This window comes from Mauremys mutica, unplaced genomic scaffold (genome assembly GCF_020497125.1).
Source record: "Mauremys mutica isolate MM-2020 ecotype Southern unplaced genomic scaffold, ASM2049712v1 000330F_np12_obj, whole genome shotgun sequence".
Taxonomy (NCBI): domain Eukaryota; kingdom Metazoa; phylum Chordata; order Testudines; family Geoemydidae; genus Mauremys; species Mauremys mutica.
Genome location: NW_025422919.1, coordinates 435,634 through 454,281, shown reverse-complemented (window position 1 = coordinate 454,281; position 18,648 = coordinate 435,634). Strand labels below are relative to the sequence as shown.

Genomic DNA, 18,648 nt, shown 5'->3' with positions numbered 1-18,648 from the left:
TCCTGGGTTCTCTCCCCGGCTCTGGGAGGGGAGTGGGGGCTGGTGGGTCAGAGCAGGGGGGCTGGGAGCCAGGATTCCTGGGTTCTCCCCCCAGCTCTGGGAGGGGAGTGGGGGCTGGTGGGTCAGAGCAGGGGGGCTGGGAGCCAGGACTCCTGGGTTCTCTCCCTGGCTCTGGGAGGGGAGTGGGGGCTGGTGGGTCAGAGCAGGGGGGCTGGGAGCCAGGACTCCTGGGTTCTCCCCCCGGCTCTGGGAGGGGAGTGGGGGCTGGTGGGTCAGAGCAGGGGGGCTGGGAGCCAGGACTCCTGGGTTCTCCCCCCGGCTCTGGGAGGGCAGTGGGGGCTGGTGGGTTAGAGCAGGAGGGGCTGGGAGCCAGGACTCCTGGGTTCTCCCCCCGGCTCTGGGAGGGCAGTGGGGGCTGGTGGGACAGTCTCTCTAACAGTCTCTGGCCTGTCAGGCCCTGGGATGGGGGGGAACAGGTGCAGCGAGGGGGGGGGAGTGAAAGTGACTCGATGCCGGTGGATTGGGCGGGGGGGGGAGATCCAGTGTCCATCCCACTCCGGAAGCCGGAATCAACCTCAAAATAACTCGCCCCGATTTAATCAGCGGCGGCCGGGAGGGGGATTCGGCCGTGATGCAGGGACTGGGGTTGCTGCTCCTTGCCCTGCTCTGCGGGGGGGTCAGTGGTAAGTTGGGGGACGGAAACCTGAGCCCTCTGGGGGCCCTGACGTGTGGGGCTGCTGGTGCCAGGCCCTGGTTCCCCTGCCGGGGGGGAGCAGAGGTGTTTTGGGGTGTCCGAGCCAGTGGGGTGGGGAGCCGGGGATGGGGGGATAATCAGGAGGGGTTGAACCAGGAGTGGGGCAGGGTGGGGGGCACAAAGGTGGTGGGGGGCAGTGCCCCACACAGCCAGGCCTGACCCCTGCCTGCCCCACAAGGGGCCCCGGGCGGGAACGAGGAGCTGCGGCTGTACGAGAAACTCTTCGCCAACTACGACAAGAACACGCGGCCGGCGAGACGCCCCGACGACACGGTGCCGGTGCAGATCATGCTCACACTGACCAACCTCATCTCCCTGGTGAGACGCCCCCCGTGCCCGCCCCGGCTGCTCCCACGCAGCTGCCCCTGGCCCAGCCCTGCCGGTGCCCCCAAATAATGCCCCAGCACCCCCTGCTCCCGGCGCCCCCGCTCCCACCCGGCAGCCCCCAAAACCACGCTGACGGCCTCCATCCCGTTGCAGAATGAAAAGGAGGAGACTCTCACCACCAATGTCTGGTTAAAGATCGTGAGTAGAAAATCCCCCCCCCCCCTCCCCAGCTTCCGGCGAACGACCTTGTCCTGCAATCCTCTGCCCCCCCAGCCCTGCCTGTGCCCCCCACTCCCGACCCACAGCCCCTGCCCCCCCCAGCTCTGCCAGTGCCCCTCACTCCCGCCCCGCAGCCCCTGCCCCCCCAGCCCTGGGCTCCTCACACACAGCTCTCTGGCGGGGGGCGCGGGGGGGGGCCCCCAGCCTCACCCCGTCTCTCTGCCCCCCAGGAATGGGTGGACTATCGGCTGAATTATAGCAACAGTGAGTTCGAAGGGATCCGCTCCCTGCGGGTCCCCTCCGACATGGTCTGGCTGCCGGACATCGTCCTGGAGAACAAGTGAGACCCGGGCGGGGGGGGGGCTGGCCGACGCCCCGAGGCGTGTGGGGAGCCGCGTGAGTCAGGGTCTCAGGGACCCTGGGAGATTCAGGGGGGGGGGTTTCAGGCTGGCAGGATTTTGACGGGTCCTGGTGGTTGCAGATCTTGGGGGGCCGTGGGGCAGGTCTGGGGTGCTGTGTGTTGGCCCCGCAGGGTGGGTTTGGGGTGCAGACCTACGTCTAGCCCTGCTTGCTGATGGGTCGGTGGTCTCGGCGTGGGGAAAATGTTTCTGTTTCTTTTACGAAGTTCGGCGGATAAGTTTCCCCCCCCCCCCCCGCCCCGGTTATAAAACACCGATTTCTCTGCCTGGCCGGAGCCCTTCAGCTAAAGCCCCCAGGGCACAGCTGCTGTTTTCCTGCTGCTCTCGAAGCCGGACGACGTGGGGGGCTCGTTCGGGTCTGGCTTCGAGAGCCCTCCAAGCTGGAGAGGGGCCGGGGGCCGGCCCCTGGCTCTCCACAGCTCTGGCCTGGCGCTACCGGCAGCTTGGCCCCTGATCGCTTGTGCCGGCTGCCGCGGCTTTCGTTCGACGCTCTCGCTGCGATTCCCAAACGAGTTGAGGCGAGGCCACTTTCTGGGCGCGGAGAGGTCGGCCTCCGTCCTTTGCAGCGTCGGGTGACGTCCTGCTGCTTTCAGGTGACCCCGCGGCCGGCGCTGGTGCCGGGGTTTGCCGGTCTTTCGGTCGCAGCTTGTCGACTATCTCAGACAGCCGCGTCCTCGGCTCCGTGGCTTTCCGTCCGCTCCCTTTCTCACGGCTACCAGCGTGATTCCCACGGCCACGCCGAAAGCCGAGCAGAACCGTCTCTGCCAATGGCTCACGCGCTGTGGACGTGTTCCCGTCTCTCTTTGCGGCTGCGTTGTGCGAGATGCCTCCGACGTGGCTGTCCCGTGGCTGAGGACTGAAGCAACGCAGACGTCTTCGGCCCCACTTCCCTGCATCCGCCCCCGGGGAATTCATCCCATCTCACTGAATCAACTGGGCCCTGCAGCAGATTGCTTCATCGCACACCACACCGGCCCTGTCTTGGCCTAGAGCGGGGGTGTAACTCAGAAAACAGGCCCGCAGCAAGCGGAAACTCAGCCAAATTAACAAGGACGATTGTTTAAATGTAGGGACAACATTCGAAAGGCCAGGGCACAAAAGGAGACTCGACTAGCTAGGGAGACGAAGGGTAACAAGAACGCATTTTACAACTACATTACAAGCGAGAGGACTTCCTGCCCTTGGGACGGGAGAATCCCAGGCACTGACACTGGCCGGGGACCGAGTGGCCAAGCAGCCGTTCTGCAGAAAAGGACCTGGGGGTTACGGTGGCCGAGAAGCTGGATAGGAGTCAGCAGTGGCCCTTGTTGCCAAGGAGGCTAACGGCATTGTGGGCTGTATAAGTAGGGGCATTGCCGGCAGATCGAGGGATGTGATCGTTCCCCTCCGTTCGGCACTGGTGAGGCCTCATCTGGAGACTGGGTCCAGTTTTGGGCCCCACACTACAAGAAGGATGTGGATAAATTGGAGAGAGTCCAGCGGAGGGCAACAAAAATGCTGAGGGGGCTGGAGCACATGACTGATGAGGAGAGGCTGAGGGAACTGGGATTGTTTAGTCTGCAGAAGAGAAGAATGAGGGGGGATTTGATAGCTGCTTTCAACTACCTGAAGGGGGGATCCAGAGAGGATGGAGCTCGGCTGGTCTCGGTGGTGGCAGGTGACAGAACAAGGAGTAATGGTCTCAAGTTGCAGTGGGGCAGGTCTAGGGTGGATATTAGGAAACACTATTTCCCTAGGCGGGGGGTGAAGCACTGGGATGGGTTCCCTAGGGAGGGGGTGGGATCTCCACCCTTAGAGGTGTTTCAGGCCCGGCCTGACACAGCCCTGGCTGGGAGGGTTTAGTTGGGTTTGGTCCTGCTTGGAGCAGGGGGTTGGACTGGATCCCTCCTGAGGTCCCTTCCAGCCCTGATCTTCTCTGGGTCTATGAAGACCAAGGACAGGGTAGGCCGCTGGGTACTCGCTGAGGAGGGAAAGACGATAGAAAAACCGCAGCAGTGGCCGACGTGTTAAATGGCCTTTTTTGTTCCGGTTTTCAGCAAACAGCTAGCGGGTGACCGGCGACTAACACAGTGAGTGTAAAGGGGGTAGGGTCTGAGGCTCAGCTACGGCCAGAACAAGTTACAAGTCACTTAGACAAGCCAGATGTCTCCAAGGTGGCAGGGGCAGACCAAACCCCTCCTGGAAATGGGCTGCCGCGCTTTGGGCACACGGCTGCTTGGAAACCCGTTCCCAGAGAGTTGTTATCGGCGGTTCACAGCCCAGCGGGAAGACATAACGAGCCGGGTCCCCCGGGAATGTGTCCTGGGACCGGTTCTGTTCAATATCCTTCCGAAATGATTTTGGTTCAGTTCGTTAGGAAAAGGTGGTGAAAAGCTGGAACAAATGACCCGGGGCGGGGGTCATGACGTCTCCATCGTTGGAGCTGTTTAAGACCAGGTTGCACCAACACCAGTCGCGGACGGTCTAGAAGACAATATTGTGTCCTGCCTGTGCGTATGGGGCCGGACGAGGTGGATTTAGGGGCGTTCTGCCAATTTGGGTTCAAGTCACACTACGCCTCTGAGTCCCGGCCCTTTTTGCGGTTCGGTTATTTCGGCAGAGGTACGGCTGGTGGTCCCCTTCCCTGGCGTTCCCGCCCGTTTCTGGTCTGTCCCTGCTTCAGTGGTTCAGCCTCAGGCCGGGCGGGTCACGTATCCCAGTCCGCCCCTTTCAGGGGATCCCAGAAGCCCCCAAAAGTCAGGGTCTCCCCCAGCTGGATTCTCCCCTGAGATGAAGCCTCCTGCTCCTTCACGCTCAGAGGCTTCAGGCCGCAGGGCGGGTTGCGGGGGGGGGGGGGATGTGTCGATCTTTTGGGGTGCACGGGCTTTGGCGTGTCAATACACGAGGCTGTCTCGTGGGCACCAGGGGATGCTGGTGGTTTTGTGTTTGGGGCACAGGGATGTTGTTTTCCAGGCTGCATGGGGAGGGTCTGGGCTGCAGGGATTTTGGGGGTCCCCCCTTTGCTGACACTCCCTTTCGCTTCCCCCAAACCAGCATCGACGGGCAGTTTGAGATCGCCTACTACGCGAACGTGCTGGTGTACCCCGGGGGGGCCATGTACTGGCTACCCCCCGCCATCTACCGCAGCACCTGTGCCATTGAGGTCACCTACTTCCCCTTCGACTGGCAGAACTGCTCCCTCGTCTTCCAGTGAGTGAGATGCGCCCACCTCTGGGGCGGGGCGGCCGGTTACCCGGGGACCCCTCGCCCGGCGCTGAGATGCGCCCACCTCTGGGGCGGGGCGGCCGGTTACCCAGGGACCCCTCGCCCGGCGCTGAGATGCGCCCACCTCTGGGGCGGGGCGGCCGGTTACCCGGGGACCCCTGGCCCGGCGCTGAGACGCGGCCACCTCTGGGGCGGGGCGGCCGGTTACCCAGGGACCCCTCGCCCGGCGCTGAGATGCGCCCACCTCTGGGGCGGGGCGGCCGGTTACCCAGGGACCCCTCGCCCGGCGCTGAGATGCGCCCACCTCTGGGGCGGGGCGGCCGGTTACCCGGGGACCCCTCGCCCGGCGCTGAGACGCGCCCACCTCTGGGGCGGGGCGGCCGGTTTCCCGGGGACCCCTGGCCCGGCGCTGAGACGCGCCCACCTCTGGGGCGGGGCGGCCGGTTACCCGGGGACCCCTCACCCGGTGCCAGAGCTGACGCTAAGGAGAGGGTGCCCCCTGCTGACTCTCCGCCCCCTGCCCCCAGGTCCCAGACGTACAGCGCTAACGAGGTGGAACTGCAGCTCTCAATCAATGAGGAGACGGCCCGCCCCTTCGACGAGATCGATATAGACCCCGCTGCCTTCACAGGTATGGGGGGGCCTTGGGACAGAGGGTGGCTGCCAGCCCCCCACCCCCAAACAGACCCCCCAGGGGGCAGGGGGTGCCTGCCACAGCCCCCTAGCAGGTCCACTCCAGGGGGTAGGTGGGTCTCCCCCAAGGGGTGGGTGGTGTCTGCCGGGGGTGCCCCCCTGAACCCGCCGCCTCCCGCGCCTGTCGCCCCGCAGAGAACGGGGAGTGGGCGATCCGGCACCGGCCGGCCTGGAAGGTGCTGCACCCGGAGCTGGGCCGGGAGGCGCTGGGCTTCCAGGAGATCCGCTTCTCGCTCATCATCCAGCGCAAGCCCCTCTTCTACGTCATCAACATCATCGTGCCCTGCGTGCTCATCTCCTCCCTCGTGGTGCTGGTCTACTTCCTGCCCGCCCAAGGTGAGCCCGCCGGCCACGGGGACGCCCTGCTGGCCACGGGAAACCCCGCCCGGCCAGCCACAGGGACGGCCAGCCTGGCCACGGGGACGACCTGCCGGCCACAGGGACACCCAGCCTAGCCACGGGACGCCCTACCGGCCACGGGAAACCCCGCCCAGCCACGGGACGCCTCGCCCAGCTCCGGGAAACCCTGCCCAGCCACGGGGACGCCCTGCCAGCCACGGGAAGGCCCGCCCAGCCACAGGGCAAGGAGAGATGCTCCCTACCACACCCACGCGGGGCACACGTTTGCGAGCACTAGGAGCAAACGGTAGGGGCATGAACCCCACTCTCTCCTGACCGTCCCTCTCTGGGGGGCCCCAGGGCAGAAAGCCCCAGGCCCTGGGCTGGAGGGGGCATAGCAGGATGTCGGAGGACAGCCAACCGGTCTCATGTCACCCCTGTTCTCTGCCCCTGGCAGCTGGCGGCCAGAAATGCACCCTCTCCATCTCGGTGCTGCTGGCTCAGACCGTCTTCCTCTTCCTCATCGCCCAAAAAATCCCAGAGACCTCGCTCAGCGTCCCCATCATCGGCAAGTGAGTGACACCCCCATCCCGCTTCCCTGGGGACCAGGACTCCTGGGTTCTCTCCCCGGCTCTGGGAGGGGAGCGGGGGCTGGTGGGTTAGAGCAGGGGGGGCTGGGAGCCAGGACTCCTGGGTTCTCCCCCCGGCTCTGGGAGGGGAGTGGGGGCTGGTGCGTTAGAGCAGGGGGGGCTGGGAGCCAGGACTCCTGGGTTCTCTCCCCGGCTCTGGGAGGGGAGTGGGGGCTGGTGGGTTAGAGCAGGGGGGCTGGGAGCCAGGACTCCTGGGTTCTCCCCCCGGCTCTGGGAGGGGAGTGGGGGCTGGGAGCCTGGACTCCTGGGTTCTCTCCCCGGCAGGTACCTGATGTTCGTCATGGGGGTGGCGACGCTGATCGTGATGAACTGTGTCATCGTGCTGAATGTTTCCCTGCGAACGCCGAACACCCACTGCATGTCTGAGCAACTCAAGCACGTGAGCGTCGGGGGCAGAGCACAGTGGGGAGATGAGGGGGAGCAGGGCGGGGGGGAAGTGCCAGGGGGCTGGGGGTGGAGGGAGTGCTCGGGAGGGGGCGGGGAATGTGGGGTGAGGGGCACCAGCCTTGGAGAGGAATTGGAGAACCGAGAACCAACCAAAGGGGGAATAGGGGGCGCAATCCTGGCTGGGCCGGGGAAGAGGCCAAAGGCTTGACCCTTAGCTCTGAGCTGGAAATAGGAGACAGACTTGTTGAAAATCTCTGGGTAAGAATGAAGGGGGTAAAACCCAAGGGAGAGGTCATGGCAGGGGTCTGCTCCAGACCACCTGACCAGGACGAAGAGGCGGCCGAGGTTGGGTTTTTTTAAACTAATAAAATCATCCACAGCACAGGACCTGGTGGTGACGGGGGACTTCCAGCTCCCCAGACGTCGCTTGGGAAAACAACACAGGAGAAGGCAGACGTTAGCCAACTCAGGGAGTTGGTAGGTCGGATCCCATGGGAAGCAAGTCTAGGGGAGGAAACAGCTGAAGACAGTTGGCAGTTTTTCAAAGAGACGTTATTAAGGGCACAGGAGGAAACTATCCCACCGCATAGGAAAGTCAGAAAGTCTGGCAAGAGACCACCCTGGCTTAACCAGGAGATCGTCAATGATCTAGAACCCAAAAAAGAGAGTCCTGCAAAAAGTGAAACCTCGGTCAAATGACAAAGGATGGATATAAACAAATAACACAAGTGTGTAGGGACAAAATTAGAAAGGCCGCGGCACACGAGACCAAACTCACTAGGGACATACAAGGAAACAAGAAAACATTCTACAACTACGTTGGAAGCAGGAGGGAGACCGAGGACCGGGTAGGCCCGTTACTCAACGAGGGGAGGAAGGAAACTTTATCTCTGCATCCGTCCTGAAGTGACATGTACCCAGTCAATATGGGGATAATTGAAATCCCCCACTTCTTAATTATTATTGAGTCTTTTATTTTAATAGCATCTCTAAACTCCCTGAGTATTTCACTATCACCATCCCGGTCAGGTGGTCGGTAATATATCCCTGCCGCTATAGTCTTCTTCTTAGAGGATGGAATCGCTATCCATATTTTATGGTACAGCTTGATTCATTTATGATTTTTACCTCATTTGGTTCTACGCTTTCTTTCACATATAATGCCACTCCCCCACCAGCACCCGGTCTGTCCTTCTGATATGTTTTGTACCCTGGGATTACTGTGTCCCATTGATTAGCCTCATTCCACCGAGTTTCTGTGATGCCTCTTATATCAATATCCTCCTTTAACACGAGGTGCTCTAGTTCACTTCTAGCACTGGTAGATCAGCTCTTTAAAAACGTGTCTCCTTTTAGCTGTCTGCCATTACACGACGTAATAAATAATGGTCGCCATGGATTTGTCAAGAACAAATTGTGTCGAACCAACGCGATCACTTCCTGTGACAGGGTAACGAGCCTTGTTTTTGTCACGTCTGGTTGGTTGGTTGAGGGACCATGTGCTCTGGCTGGCAGTTGGAGGCAGGTGTGAAAGCTTGAAGCCTCTGGTAATTGGCCGAGTCTTAATTGGTGGGCGGGGCAGTCACTCAGGCCGGGGCTTTATCCTGCCGCGCCCAAGCGACCAGGGCTTGCTAACAGGGGAGTTTCGCAAGGGAGTTTAGAAGGGGGCGGGAGGCCCTCGCCGGCCCCAACCCCCTCCCTGTAGTCCCCCAACAACCTCTAAACCAAAGCACACTGCAAAACCCCTGTCTGTAACCCGCCCATCCTGTAACGAGGAGGCAATGCAGGCAGCAGCCCAGCAGCAGAGTGGGGGCTCTCCAGTGTATTGCACTGAGTGCTGCCTGTACAGTTACCCACCCTGCGGGTGGGTGGCGTGTGTGTGTGACGAAGTGGGACTGGTCTTACTGGGGTCTGTGGGAATGCTGGGTGCAGTGCTCAAGTATCTAGCAAAGCAAAAGGCCAGTGCACCCGAATGCCTGACACTCTGTCTCCTGGCAACTGATGGCCTGGGCCCCTCCCCTGCAAAGGTGCAACTGAAGGTGTTGGAGACAAAGGGGTCATAGAATCATAGACTCTCAGGAGGGATCTAGTCCAACCCCCTCCTCCGAGCAGGACCAAACTCAACTCAATCATCCCAGCCAGGGCTGTGTCAAGCCTGACCTTAAAAACCTCTAAGGAAGGAGATTCCACCACCTCCCTAGGTAACCCATCCCAGTGCTTCACCACCGTCCTAGGGAAATAGTGTTTCCTAATATCCAACCTAGACCTTCCCCACTGCAACTTGAGACCATTGCTCCTTGTTCTGTCATCTGCCACCACCAAGACCAGCCAAGCTCCATCCTCTTTGGATCCCCCCTTCAGGTAGTTGAAAGCAGCTATCAAATCCCCCCTCACTCTTCTCTTCTGCAGGCTAAACAATCCCAGTTCCCTCAGCCTCTCCTCGTAAGTCATGTGCTCCAGCCCCCTCAGCATTTTTGTTGCCCTCCGCTGGACTCTCTCCAATTTATCCACGTCCTCCTTGTAGTGGGGGGCCCAAAACTGGACCCAGTCTCCAGATGAGGCCTCACCAGTGCTGAGTAGAGGGGAATGATCACGTCCCTCGATCTGCTGGAAATGCCCCTACTTATACAGCCCAAAATGCCATTAGCCTTCTTGGCAACAAGGGCACACTGTTGACTCATATTCAGCTTTTCATCCACTGTAGCCCCTAGGTCCTTTTCTGCAGAACGGCTGCCCGGCCATTCGGTCCCTAGTCTGTAGCAGTGCCTGGGATTCTCCCGTCCTAAGTGCAGGACTCTGCACTTGTCCTTGTTGAACCTCATCAGGTTTCCTTTGGCCCAATCCTCTAATTTGTCTAGGTCCCTCTGTATCCTATCCCTACCCTCCAGCGTATCAACCACTCCTCCCAGTTTAGTGTCATCTGCAAACTTGCTAAGGGTGCAGTCCACGCCATCCTCCAGATCGTTAATAAAGATATTGAACAAAACCGGTCCCAGCACCGACCCTTGGGGCACTCCACTTGGTACCGGCTGCCAACTAGACATGGAACCATTGATCACTAGCCGTTGAGCCCGACGATCTAGCCAGTTTTCTATCCACCTTACCGTCCATTCATCCAGCCCAGACTTCTTTAACTTGCTGGCAAGAATACTGTGGGAGACTGTATCAAAAGCTTTGCTTAAGTCCAGAAATCGCACATCCACTGCTTTCCCCTCATCCACAGAGCCGGTTATCTCCTCATAGAAGGCAATTAGGTTAGTCAGGCATGACTTGCCCTTGGTGAATCCATGCTGACTGTTCCTGATCACTTTCCTCTCCTCTAAGTGCTTCAGAATTGATTCCTTGAGGACCTGCTCCATGATTTTTCCAGGGACTGAGGTGAGACTGACTGGCCTGTAGTTCCCTGGATCTTCCTTCTTCCCTTTTTTAAAGATGGGCACTACATTAGCTTTTTTCCAGTCGTCCGGGACCTCCCCCGATCGCCATGATTTTTCAAAGATAATGGCCAATGGCTCTGCAATCTCATCGGCCAACTCCTTTAGCACCCTCGGATGCAACGCATCCGGCCCCATGGACTTGTGCTCGTCCAGCTTTCCTATATAGCCCCGAACTACTTCTTTCCCCACAGAGAGCTGGTCAGGTGACCTCCTGGCCCGGGAAAGGGGCTGAGCAGAGAGGAGGGGCTGGAGGGGGTTGGGCAGACTGGAGTTGGCTGGGGATAGAGGGGAAGCAGGGAGAGAGGGCTCTGATCCCCCAAGGGGGCTGTGGGGCCCCAAGATGGACCTAACAAGGGGGGATCTGGTTATCTGTGCCTGCAAGACCTGTCCTGGACTGTGTTCCTGTCGTCTAAATAAACCTTCTGCTTTACTGGCTGGCTGAGAGTCCTGGTGAATCGCAGGGAGCCGGGGGTGCAGGGCCTGACTCCCCCACACTCCGTGACAGTGTGCAGTTGGTGCAAGGAGCTCCTGGCCCTCAGAGACCATGTACGGGCTTTGGAGGCCAGGGTGGCGGAACTGGAGGAGCTGAGAGAGGCAGAGAGGTACGCTGATGAGGCTTTCCGGGACACTGTAGAGGTGTCCCACCTCCGGTCAGACAGCCCCTGCGCTGTTGAGGAGGAAGAAAGGCCCAGGGAAGCAGAGCAGTCAATGGGAGCAGAGGGAAACCTTCCCGTAGTTGGGACCCTCCTTCCAGATGGTGCTGGGGTTGCCTCTCGCACTGAGGTTGCCTCTCCGGGGGAGGGAACTCCAGTTGCTAGGAAAAGGCAGGTGTTAGTAATGGGAGATTCGATCATTAGAAACGTAGATAGCTGGGTCTGTGATGACCGGGAGAACCGTATGGTGACTTGCCTGCCTGGTGCGAAGGTTGTGGATCTCTCGAGGCATCTAGACAGACTTATGTGTAGTGCTGGGGAGGAGCCGGTGGTCGTGGTACATGTAGGTACCAATGACATAGGGAAGGGTAGGAGAGATGTCCTGGAAGCCAAATTTAGGCTGCTAGGGAAGAGACTGAAATCCAGGACCTCGATGGTGGCATTCTCAGAAATGCTCCCAGTTCCACGCGCAGGGCCGGATAGGCAGGCAGAGCTTCAGAGTCTCAACGCGTGGCTGAGACAATGGTGTAGAGAGGAGGGGTTCACGTTCATTAGGAACTGGGGAAACTTCTGGGATGGGAGGAGCCTATACAGGAGAGATGGGCTCCACCTAAACCAAAGTGGAACCAGACTGCTGGCACTTAACATTAAAAAGGTTGTAGAGCAGTTTTTAAAACTAGGAGATGGGGGAAAGCCGACCGCTGCAGAGGAGCGTGTGGATCGGACACGGACTTTTCTTAGGGGAGAGTCTGATGATAGAGAATCTCCAGGTTATAGTCAGGAGCAGAGGATGGAAGAGGATAATGCAAGGGCCGGATCAGATGATAAACAGTCACATAAAAAAGAATCTGGCACATCAGAAAAAGGCAGGCTAATAAACAGGGACAAGTTTTTAAAGTGCTTGTACACAAATGCCAGAAGTCTAAATAATAAGATGGGTGAACTAGAGTGCCTTGTGATAAAGGAGGATATAGATATAATAGGCATCACAGAAACCTGGTGGACTGAGAGCAATCAATGGGACACAATCATTCCGGGGTACAAAATATATCGGAAGGACAGAACAGGCCGTGCGGGGGGGAGGAGTGGCACTATATGTGAAAGAAAGTGTAGATTCAAATGAAGTAAAAATCTTAAGCGAATCCACATGTTCCATAGAGTCTCTATGGATAGAAATTTCATGCTCTAGTAGAAATATAACATTAGGGATCTATTATCGACCACCTGACCAGGACAGTAACAGTGATGATGAAATGCTAAGGGAAATTAGAGAGGCTATCAAAATTAAGAACCCAATAATAGTGGGGGATTTCAATTATCCCCATATTGACTGGGAACATTTCACTTCAGGACGAAATGCAGAGATAAAATTTCTCGATACTTTAAATGACTGCTTCATGGAGCAGCTGGTACGGGAACCCACAAGGGGAGAGGCGACTCTAGATTTAATCTTGAGTGGAGCGCAGGAGCTGGTCCAAGAGGTAACTATAGCAGGACCGCTGGGAAATAGTGACCATAATACAATAGCATTCAACATCCCTGTGGTGGGAAGAACACCTCAACTGCCCAACACTGGGGCATTTAATTTCAAAAGGGGGAACTAAACAAAAATGAGGGGGTTAGTTAGATAAAAGTTAAAAGGTACAGTGACTAAAGTGAAATCCCTGCAAGTTGCGTGGGCCCTTTTTAAAGACACCATAATAGAGGCCCAACTTCAATGTATACCCCAAATTAAGAAAAACAGTAAAAGAACTAAAAAAGAGCCACCGTGGCTTAACAACCATGTAAAAGAAGCAGTGAGAGATAAAAAGACTTCCTTTAAAAAGTGGAAGTCAAATCCTAGTGAGGCAAATAGAAAGGAGCACAAACACTGCCAACTTAAGTGCAAGAGTGTAATAAGAAAAGCCAAAGAGGAGTTTGAAGAACGGCTAGCCAAAAACTCCAAAGGTAATAACAAAATGTTTTTTTAAGTACATCAGAAGCAGGAAGCCTGCTAAACAACCAGTGGGGCCCCTTGACGATCGAAATACAAAAGGAGCGCTTAAAGATGATAAAGTCATTGCGGAGAAACTAAATGGATTCTTTGCTTCGGTCTTCACGGCTGAGGATGTTAGGGAGATTCCCAAACCTGAGCTGGCTTTTGTAGGTGACAAATCTGAGGAACTGTCACAGATTGAAGTGTCACTAGAGGAGGTTTTGGAATTAATTGATAAACTCAACATTAACAAGTCACCGGGACCAGATGGCATTCACCCAAGAGTTCTGAAAGAACTCAAATGTGAAGTTGCGGAACTATTAACTAAGGTTTGTAACCTGTCCTTTAAATCGGCTTCGGTACCCGATGACTGGAAGTTAGCTAATGTAACGCCAATATTTAAAAAGGGCTCTAGGGGTGATCCCGGCAATTACAGACCGGTAAGTCTAACGTCGGTACCGGGCAGATTAGTTGAAACAATAGTTAAGAATAAAATTGTCAGACACATAGAAAAACAAACTGTTGAGCATAGTCAACATGGTTTCTGTAAAGGGAAATCGTGTCCTACCAACCTATTAGAGTTCTTTGAAGGGGTCAACAAACATGTGGACAAGGGGGATCCGGTGGACATAGTGTACTTAGATTTCCAGAAAGCCTTTGACAAGGTCCCTCACCAAAGGCTCTTACGTAAATTAAGCTGTCATGGGATAAAAGGGAAGGTCCTTTCATGGATTGAGTACTGGTTAAAGGACAGGGAACAAAGGATAGGAATTAATGGTAAATTCTCAGAATGGAGAGGGGTAACTAGTGGTGTTCCCCAAGGGTCAGTCCTAGGACCAATCCTATTCAATTTATTCATAAATGATCTGGAGAAAGGGGTAAACAGTGAGGTGGCAAAGTTTGCAGATGATACTAAACTGCTCAAGATAGTTAAGACCAAAGCAGATTGTGAAGAACTTCAAAAAGATCTCACAAAACTAAGTGATTGGGCAACAAAATGGCAAATGAAATTTAATGTGGATAAATGTAAAGTAATGCACATTGGAAAAAATAACCCCAACTATACCTACAACATGATGGGGGCTAATTTAGCTACAACGAGTCAGGAAAAAGATCTTGGAGTTATCGTGGATAGTTCTCTGAAGATGCCCACGCAGTGTGCAGAGGCGGTCAAAAAAGCAAACAGGATGTTAGGAATCATTAAAAAGGGGATAGAGAATAAGACTGAGAATATATTATTGCCCTTATATAAATCCATGGTACGCCCACATCTCGAATACTGTGTACAGATGTGGTCTCCTCATCTCAAAAAAGATATTCTAGCACTAGAAAAGGTTCAGAAAAGGGCAACTAAAATGATTAGGGGTTTGGAGAGGGTCCCATACGAGGAAAGATTAAAGAGGCTAGGACTCTTCAGCTTGGAAAAGAGAAGACTAAGGGGGGACATGATAGAGGTATATAAAATCATGAGTGATGTGGAGAAAGTGGATAAGGAAAAGTTATTTACTTATTCCCATAATACAAAAACTAGGGGTCACCAAATGAAATTAATAGGCAGCAGGTTTAAAACAAATAAAAGGAAGTTCTTCTTCACGCAGCGCACAGTCAACCTGTGGAACTCCTTACCTGAGGAGGTTGTGAAGGCTAGGACTATAACAATGTTTAAAAGGGGGACTGGATAAATTCATGGTGGCTAAGTCCATAAATGGCTATTAGCCAGGATGGGTAAGAATGGTGTCCCTAGCCTCTGTTCGTCAGAGGATGGAGCTGGATGGCAGGAGAGAGATCACTTGATCGTTGCCTGTTCGGTTCACTCCCTCTGGGGCACCTGGCATTGGCCGCTGTCGATAGACAGATACTGGGCTAGATGGACCTTTGGTCTGACCCGGTACGGCCGTTCTTATGTTGTGGCTAGGGGGGAAAGGGTTAGACGTGGTAAATCTTGACTTTAGTAAAGCTTTTGATACTGTCTCACGTGACCTTCTCATAAACCAACTAGGGAAATGCAACCTAGATGGAGCTACTAGAAGGTGGGTGCAAAACTGGTTGGAAAACTGTTCCCAGAGCGTCGTTATCAGCGGTTCACGTTCATGCTGGAAGGACATCACGAGTGGGGTCCCGCAGGGATCGGTTCTGTTCAATATCTTCACCAATGATTTCGATAATGGCACAGAGAGGACACTGATAAAGTTTGTGGATGATACCAAGCTGGGAGGGGTTGCAAGTGCTTTGGAGGATAGGATTAAAATTCAAAATGATCTGGACAAACTGGAGAAATGGTCTGAAGTAAATAGGATGAAATTCAATGAGGACAAACGCAAAGTTCTCCATTTAGGAAGGAACAATCAGTTGGGAAATGGCTGCCTAGGAAGGAGCAATGCAGGAATGGATCTGGGGGTCAGAGTGGACCACAAGCTAAATATGAGTCAACAGTGTAACGCTGTTGCAAAAAAAGCCAACATCCTTCTGGGCTGTATGAGCAGGCGTGTTGCGAGCAAGACACGAGGAGCCATTCTCCTGCTCTGCTCCGTGCTGATTCGGCCTCAGCTGGAGTCTTGTGTCCAGATCTGGGGGCCACAGTGCAGGAAAGATGTGGACAAACTGGAGAGAGTTCAGAGAAAAGCAACAAAAATGATGAAGCAGCAAAGAATCCTGTGGCACCTTATAGACTAACAGACGTTTTGCAGCATGAGCTTTCGTGGGTGAATACCCACTTCTTCAGATGCAAGAATGAGGAAAGCTCTAGAAACCACGAGCTGTGAGGGAGGATTGAAACACTTGGGTTGGTTTAGTCTGGAGAAGAGAAGACTGAGAGGGGACGTGACAACAGTTTTCAAGCACGTAAAAGATTGTTAACAAGGAGGAGGGAGAAAAATTATTGTTCTTAACCGCTGAGGACAGGATAAGCAGCAATGGGCTAAATTGCAGCAGGGGCGGTTTAGGTCGGACATCAGGAAACACTTCCTGGCTGTCGGGGTGGTGAAGCACTGGCATAAATTGCCCAGGGAATCTCCATCGTTGGGGATGTTTAAGAGCAGGCTGGACACACACCTGTCAGGGATGGTCTAGGTGATACTTAGTCCTGCCTCAGTGCAGGGGACGGGGCTGGAGACCTCGCGAGGTCCCTTCCAGTCCTGTGGCCTCTCCCCGGCAGGTGTTCCTAGAGGTGCTGCCGCGGTACCTGGGCTCGGCCCTGGAGCCCACGGGGGAGCCCTGGGCCGCGCCCCCCGCCCGGCGGCGCAGCTCCTTCGCCCTCATGCTGAAAGCCGAGGAGTACATCCTCAAGAAGCCGCGCAGCGAGATCCTCTTTGAGCGGCAGGGGGAGCGGCACGGGCTCAGCAGGACCCCCGCCTGTGGTGAGAGACGCCCCCCGGCATGCTGGCTACCCACACCCCACCGCCAGCCCAGGGGAAGGGGGTGGCAGGCCTGGAGCCAGGACTCCTGGGGCCCTGACTTTGCCCCGCCCCCTCTCTCTGCAGACGGGGTGGACGTGGGCGTCACCAGCACCTTGTACAAGAACCTGGCCAGCGCGGCCCCCGAGATCCGGGCGTGCGTGGAGGCCTGCAACTTCATCACCGAGACCACGAGACAGCAGAATGCCAGCAACGCAGTGAGCCCCACGCCGGCCGGCCCCAGCACCCGGGGGGCGGGCTGGGCCTGGCGCCCCCTACAGGGGAAAATCCCTGGGTCCTAGCACCTATTGACTCTTAATCTATTCCACCTAACCCCGCTCCCCTCCCAGTGCCGGCGAGAGAACCCAGGAGTCCGGGCTCCCAGCCCCCCTGCTCCAACCCACCAGCCCCCACTCCCCTCCCAGTGCCGGCGAGAGAACCCAGGAGTCCGGGCTCCCAGCCCCCCTGCTCCAACCCACCAGCCCCCACTCCCCTCCCAGTGCCGGCGAGAGAACCCAGGAGTCCTGGCTCCCAGCCCCCGTGCTGTAACCCACCAGCCCCCACTCCCCTCCCAGAGCTGGGGAGAGAACCCAGGAGTCCTGACTCCCAGCCCCCCTGCTCCAACCCACCAGCCCCCACTCCCCTCCCAGAGCTGGGGAGAGAACCCAGCAGTCCTGGCTCCCAGGCCCTGCCTCTCCTCCCCCCACGGCTCTGACCCCCTCCCCTCCAAGCGCAGGGGACCCAGGCGTCCTGACACCCCTCTCTCTGCCGCGCAGGACATGGAGAACTGGGTGCTGATCGGGAAGGTGATTGACAAGCTCTGCTTCTGCGCTGCCATCCTGCTCTTCACCATCGGCACCCTCGCCATTTTCCTCATGGGGCATTTCAACCAGGTGCCCGACGACCCCTTCCCCCTGTAGCCGGGACCCCGCCCGCCCCCGCAGGGGCCGTCCCCCCGGCTGACAGGGTATCGACACACGACGAGGTAGCCATGCGGGCGAGGGTGATGTCTGGATGGGAGCCCCCCGCCCCGCAGCACAGCACAGCAGCTCCTAGCGCTGCACCGGGGCCAGCCCTGACCCCCCAATCTAGGAGCCTTGGCCCAGGGCCAGACGTACCCTGGGGGAGTCACTCAACTTTTGTCCACAGTCCCCTGTCCCAAGCAGCTGCAGGCACCGCTACAGCGCTGGGCTCAGAAATGCTGCTGGTACTGGGGAGGGACGCCCCGCCCCAGACACAGATGCATCTTGGCACCGGGCGAGGGATCCCTGTATGAACAGCCGCCTCACCCAAGACACAGCTCAGCACCAGAGACCTGTATAAACAGCCATCCCCCACCCCAGACACAGACGCATCTCAGCACCAGAGACCTGTATAAACAGCCGCTCCCTGCCCCAGACACAGACGCATCTCAGCACCAGAGACCTGTATAAACAGCAGTCCCCCACCCCAGACACAGACGCAGCTCAGTACCAGATAAACAGCCGCCCCCCACCCCAGACACAGACGCATCTCAGCACCAGAGACCTGTATAAACAGCCGTCCCCCGCCCCAGACACAGATGCATCTCAGCACCAGAGACCTGTATGAACAGCCGCTCCCTGCCCCAGACACAGACGCATCTCAGCACCAGAGACCTGTATAAACAGCCGTCTCCCGCCCCAGACACAGACGCATCTCAGCACCAGAGACCTGTATAAACAGCCATCCCCCACCCCAGACACAGACGCATCTCAGCACCAGAGACCTGTATAAACAGCCGTCCCCCACCCCACACACAGACGCATCTCAGTACCAGATAAACAGCCGCCCCCCACCCCAGACACAGACGCATCTCAGCACCAGAGACTTGTATAAACAGCCGCTCCCTGCCCCAGACACAGACGCATCTCAGCACCAGAGACCTGTATAAACAGCCACCCCCCACACCAGACACAGACGCATCTCAGCACCAGAGACCTGTATAAACAGCCGCCCCCTGCCCCAGATGCATCTCAGCACCAGAGACCTGTTATAAACAGCCGTCCCCCACCCCAGACACAGACGCATCTCAGCACCAGATAAACAGCCGTCCCCCACCCCAGACACAGATGCATCTCAGCACCAGAGACCTGTATAAACAGCCGCGCCCTGCCCCAGACAGACACATCTCAGCACCAGAGACCTGTATAAACAGCCGCCCCCCACCCCAGACACAGA

The 18,648-nt window shown here is 56.8% G+C and overlaps 1 protein-coding gene across 1 annotated transcript; it reads left to right on the top strand.

Annotated features, from left to right (window-relative positions):
- The first annotated feature begins 619 nt into the window (after nucleotides 1–619).
- CHRNE (cholinergic receptor nicotinic epsilon subunit) lies at nucleotides 620–17,995 on the top strand. Its single transcript, XM_045000452.1, has 12 exons — nucleotides 620–683; nucleotides 933–1,072; nucleotides 1,235–1,279; nucleotides 1,531–1,640; nucleotides 4,753–4,908; nucleotides 5,451–5,554; nucleotides 5,752–5,952; nucleotides 6,413–6,527; nucleotides 6,870–6,984; nucleotides 16,212–16,413; nucleotides 16,537–16,667; nucleotides 17,226–17,995. The coding sequence occupies exons 1-12, from the start codon at nucleotides 632–634 to the stop codon at nucleotides 17,367–17,369; spliced, it is 1,515 nt and encodes a 504-aa protein (XP_044856387.1). The 5' UTR covers nucleotides 620–631; the 3' UTR covers nucleotides 17,370–17,995.
- The last annotated feature ends 653 nt before the right edge of the window (nucleotides 17,996–18,648 follow it).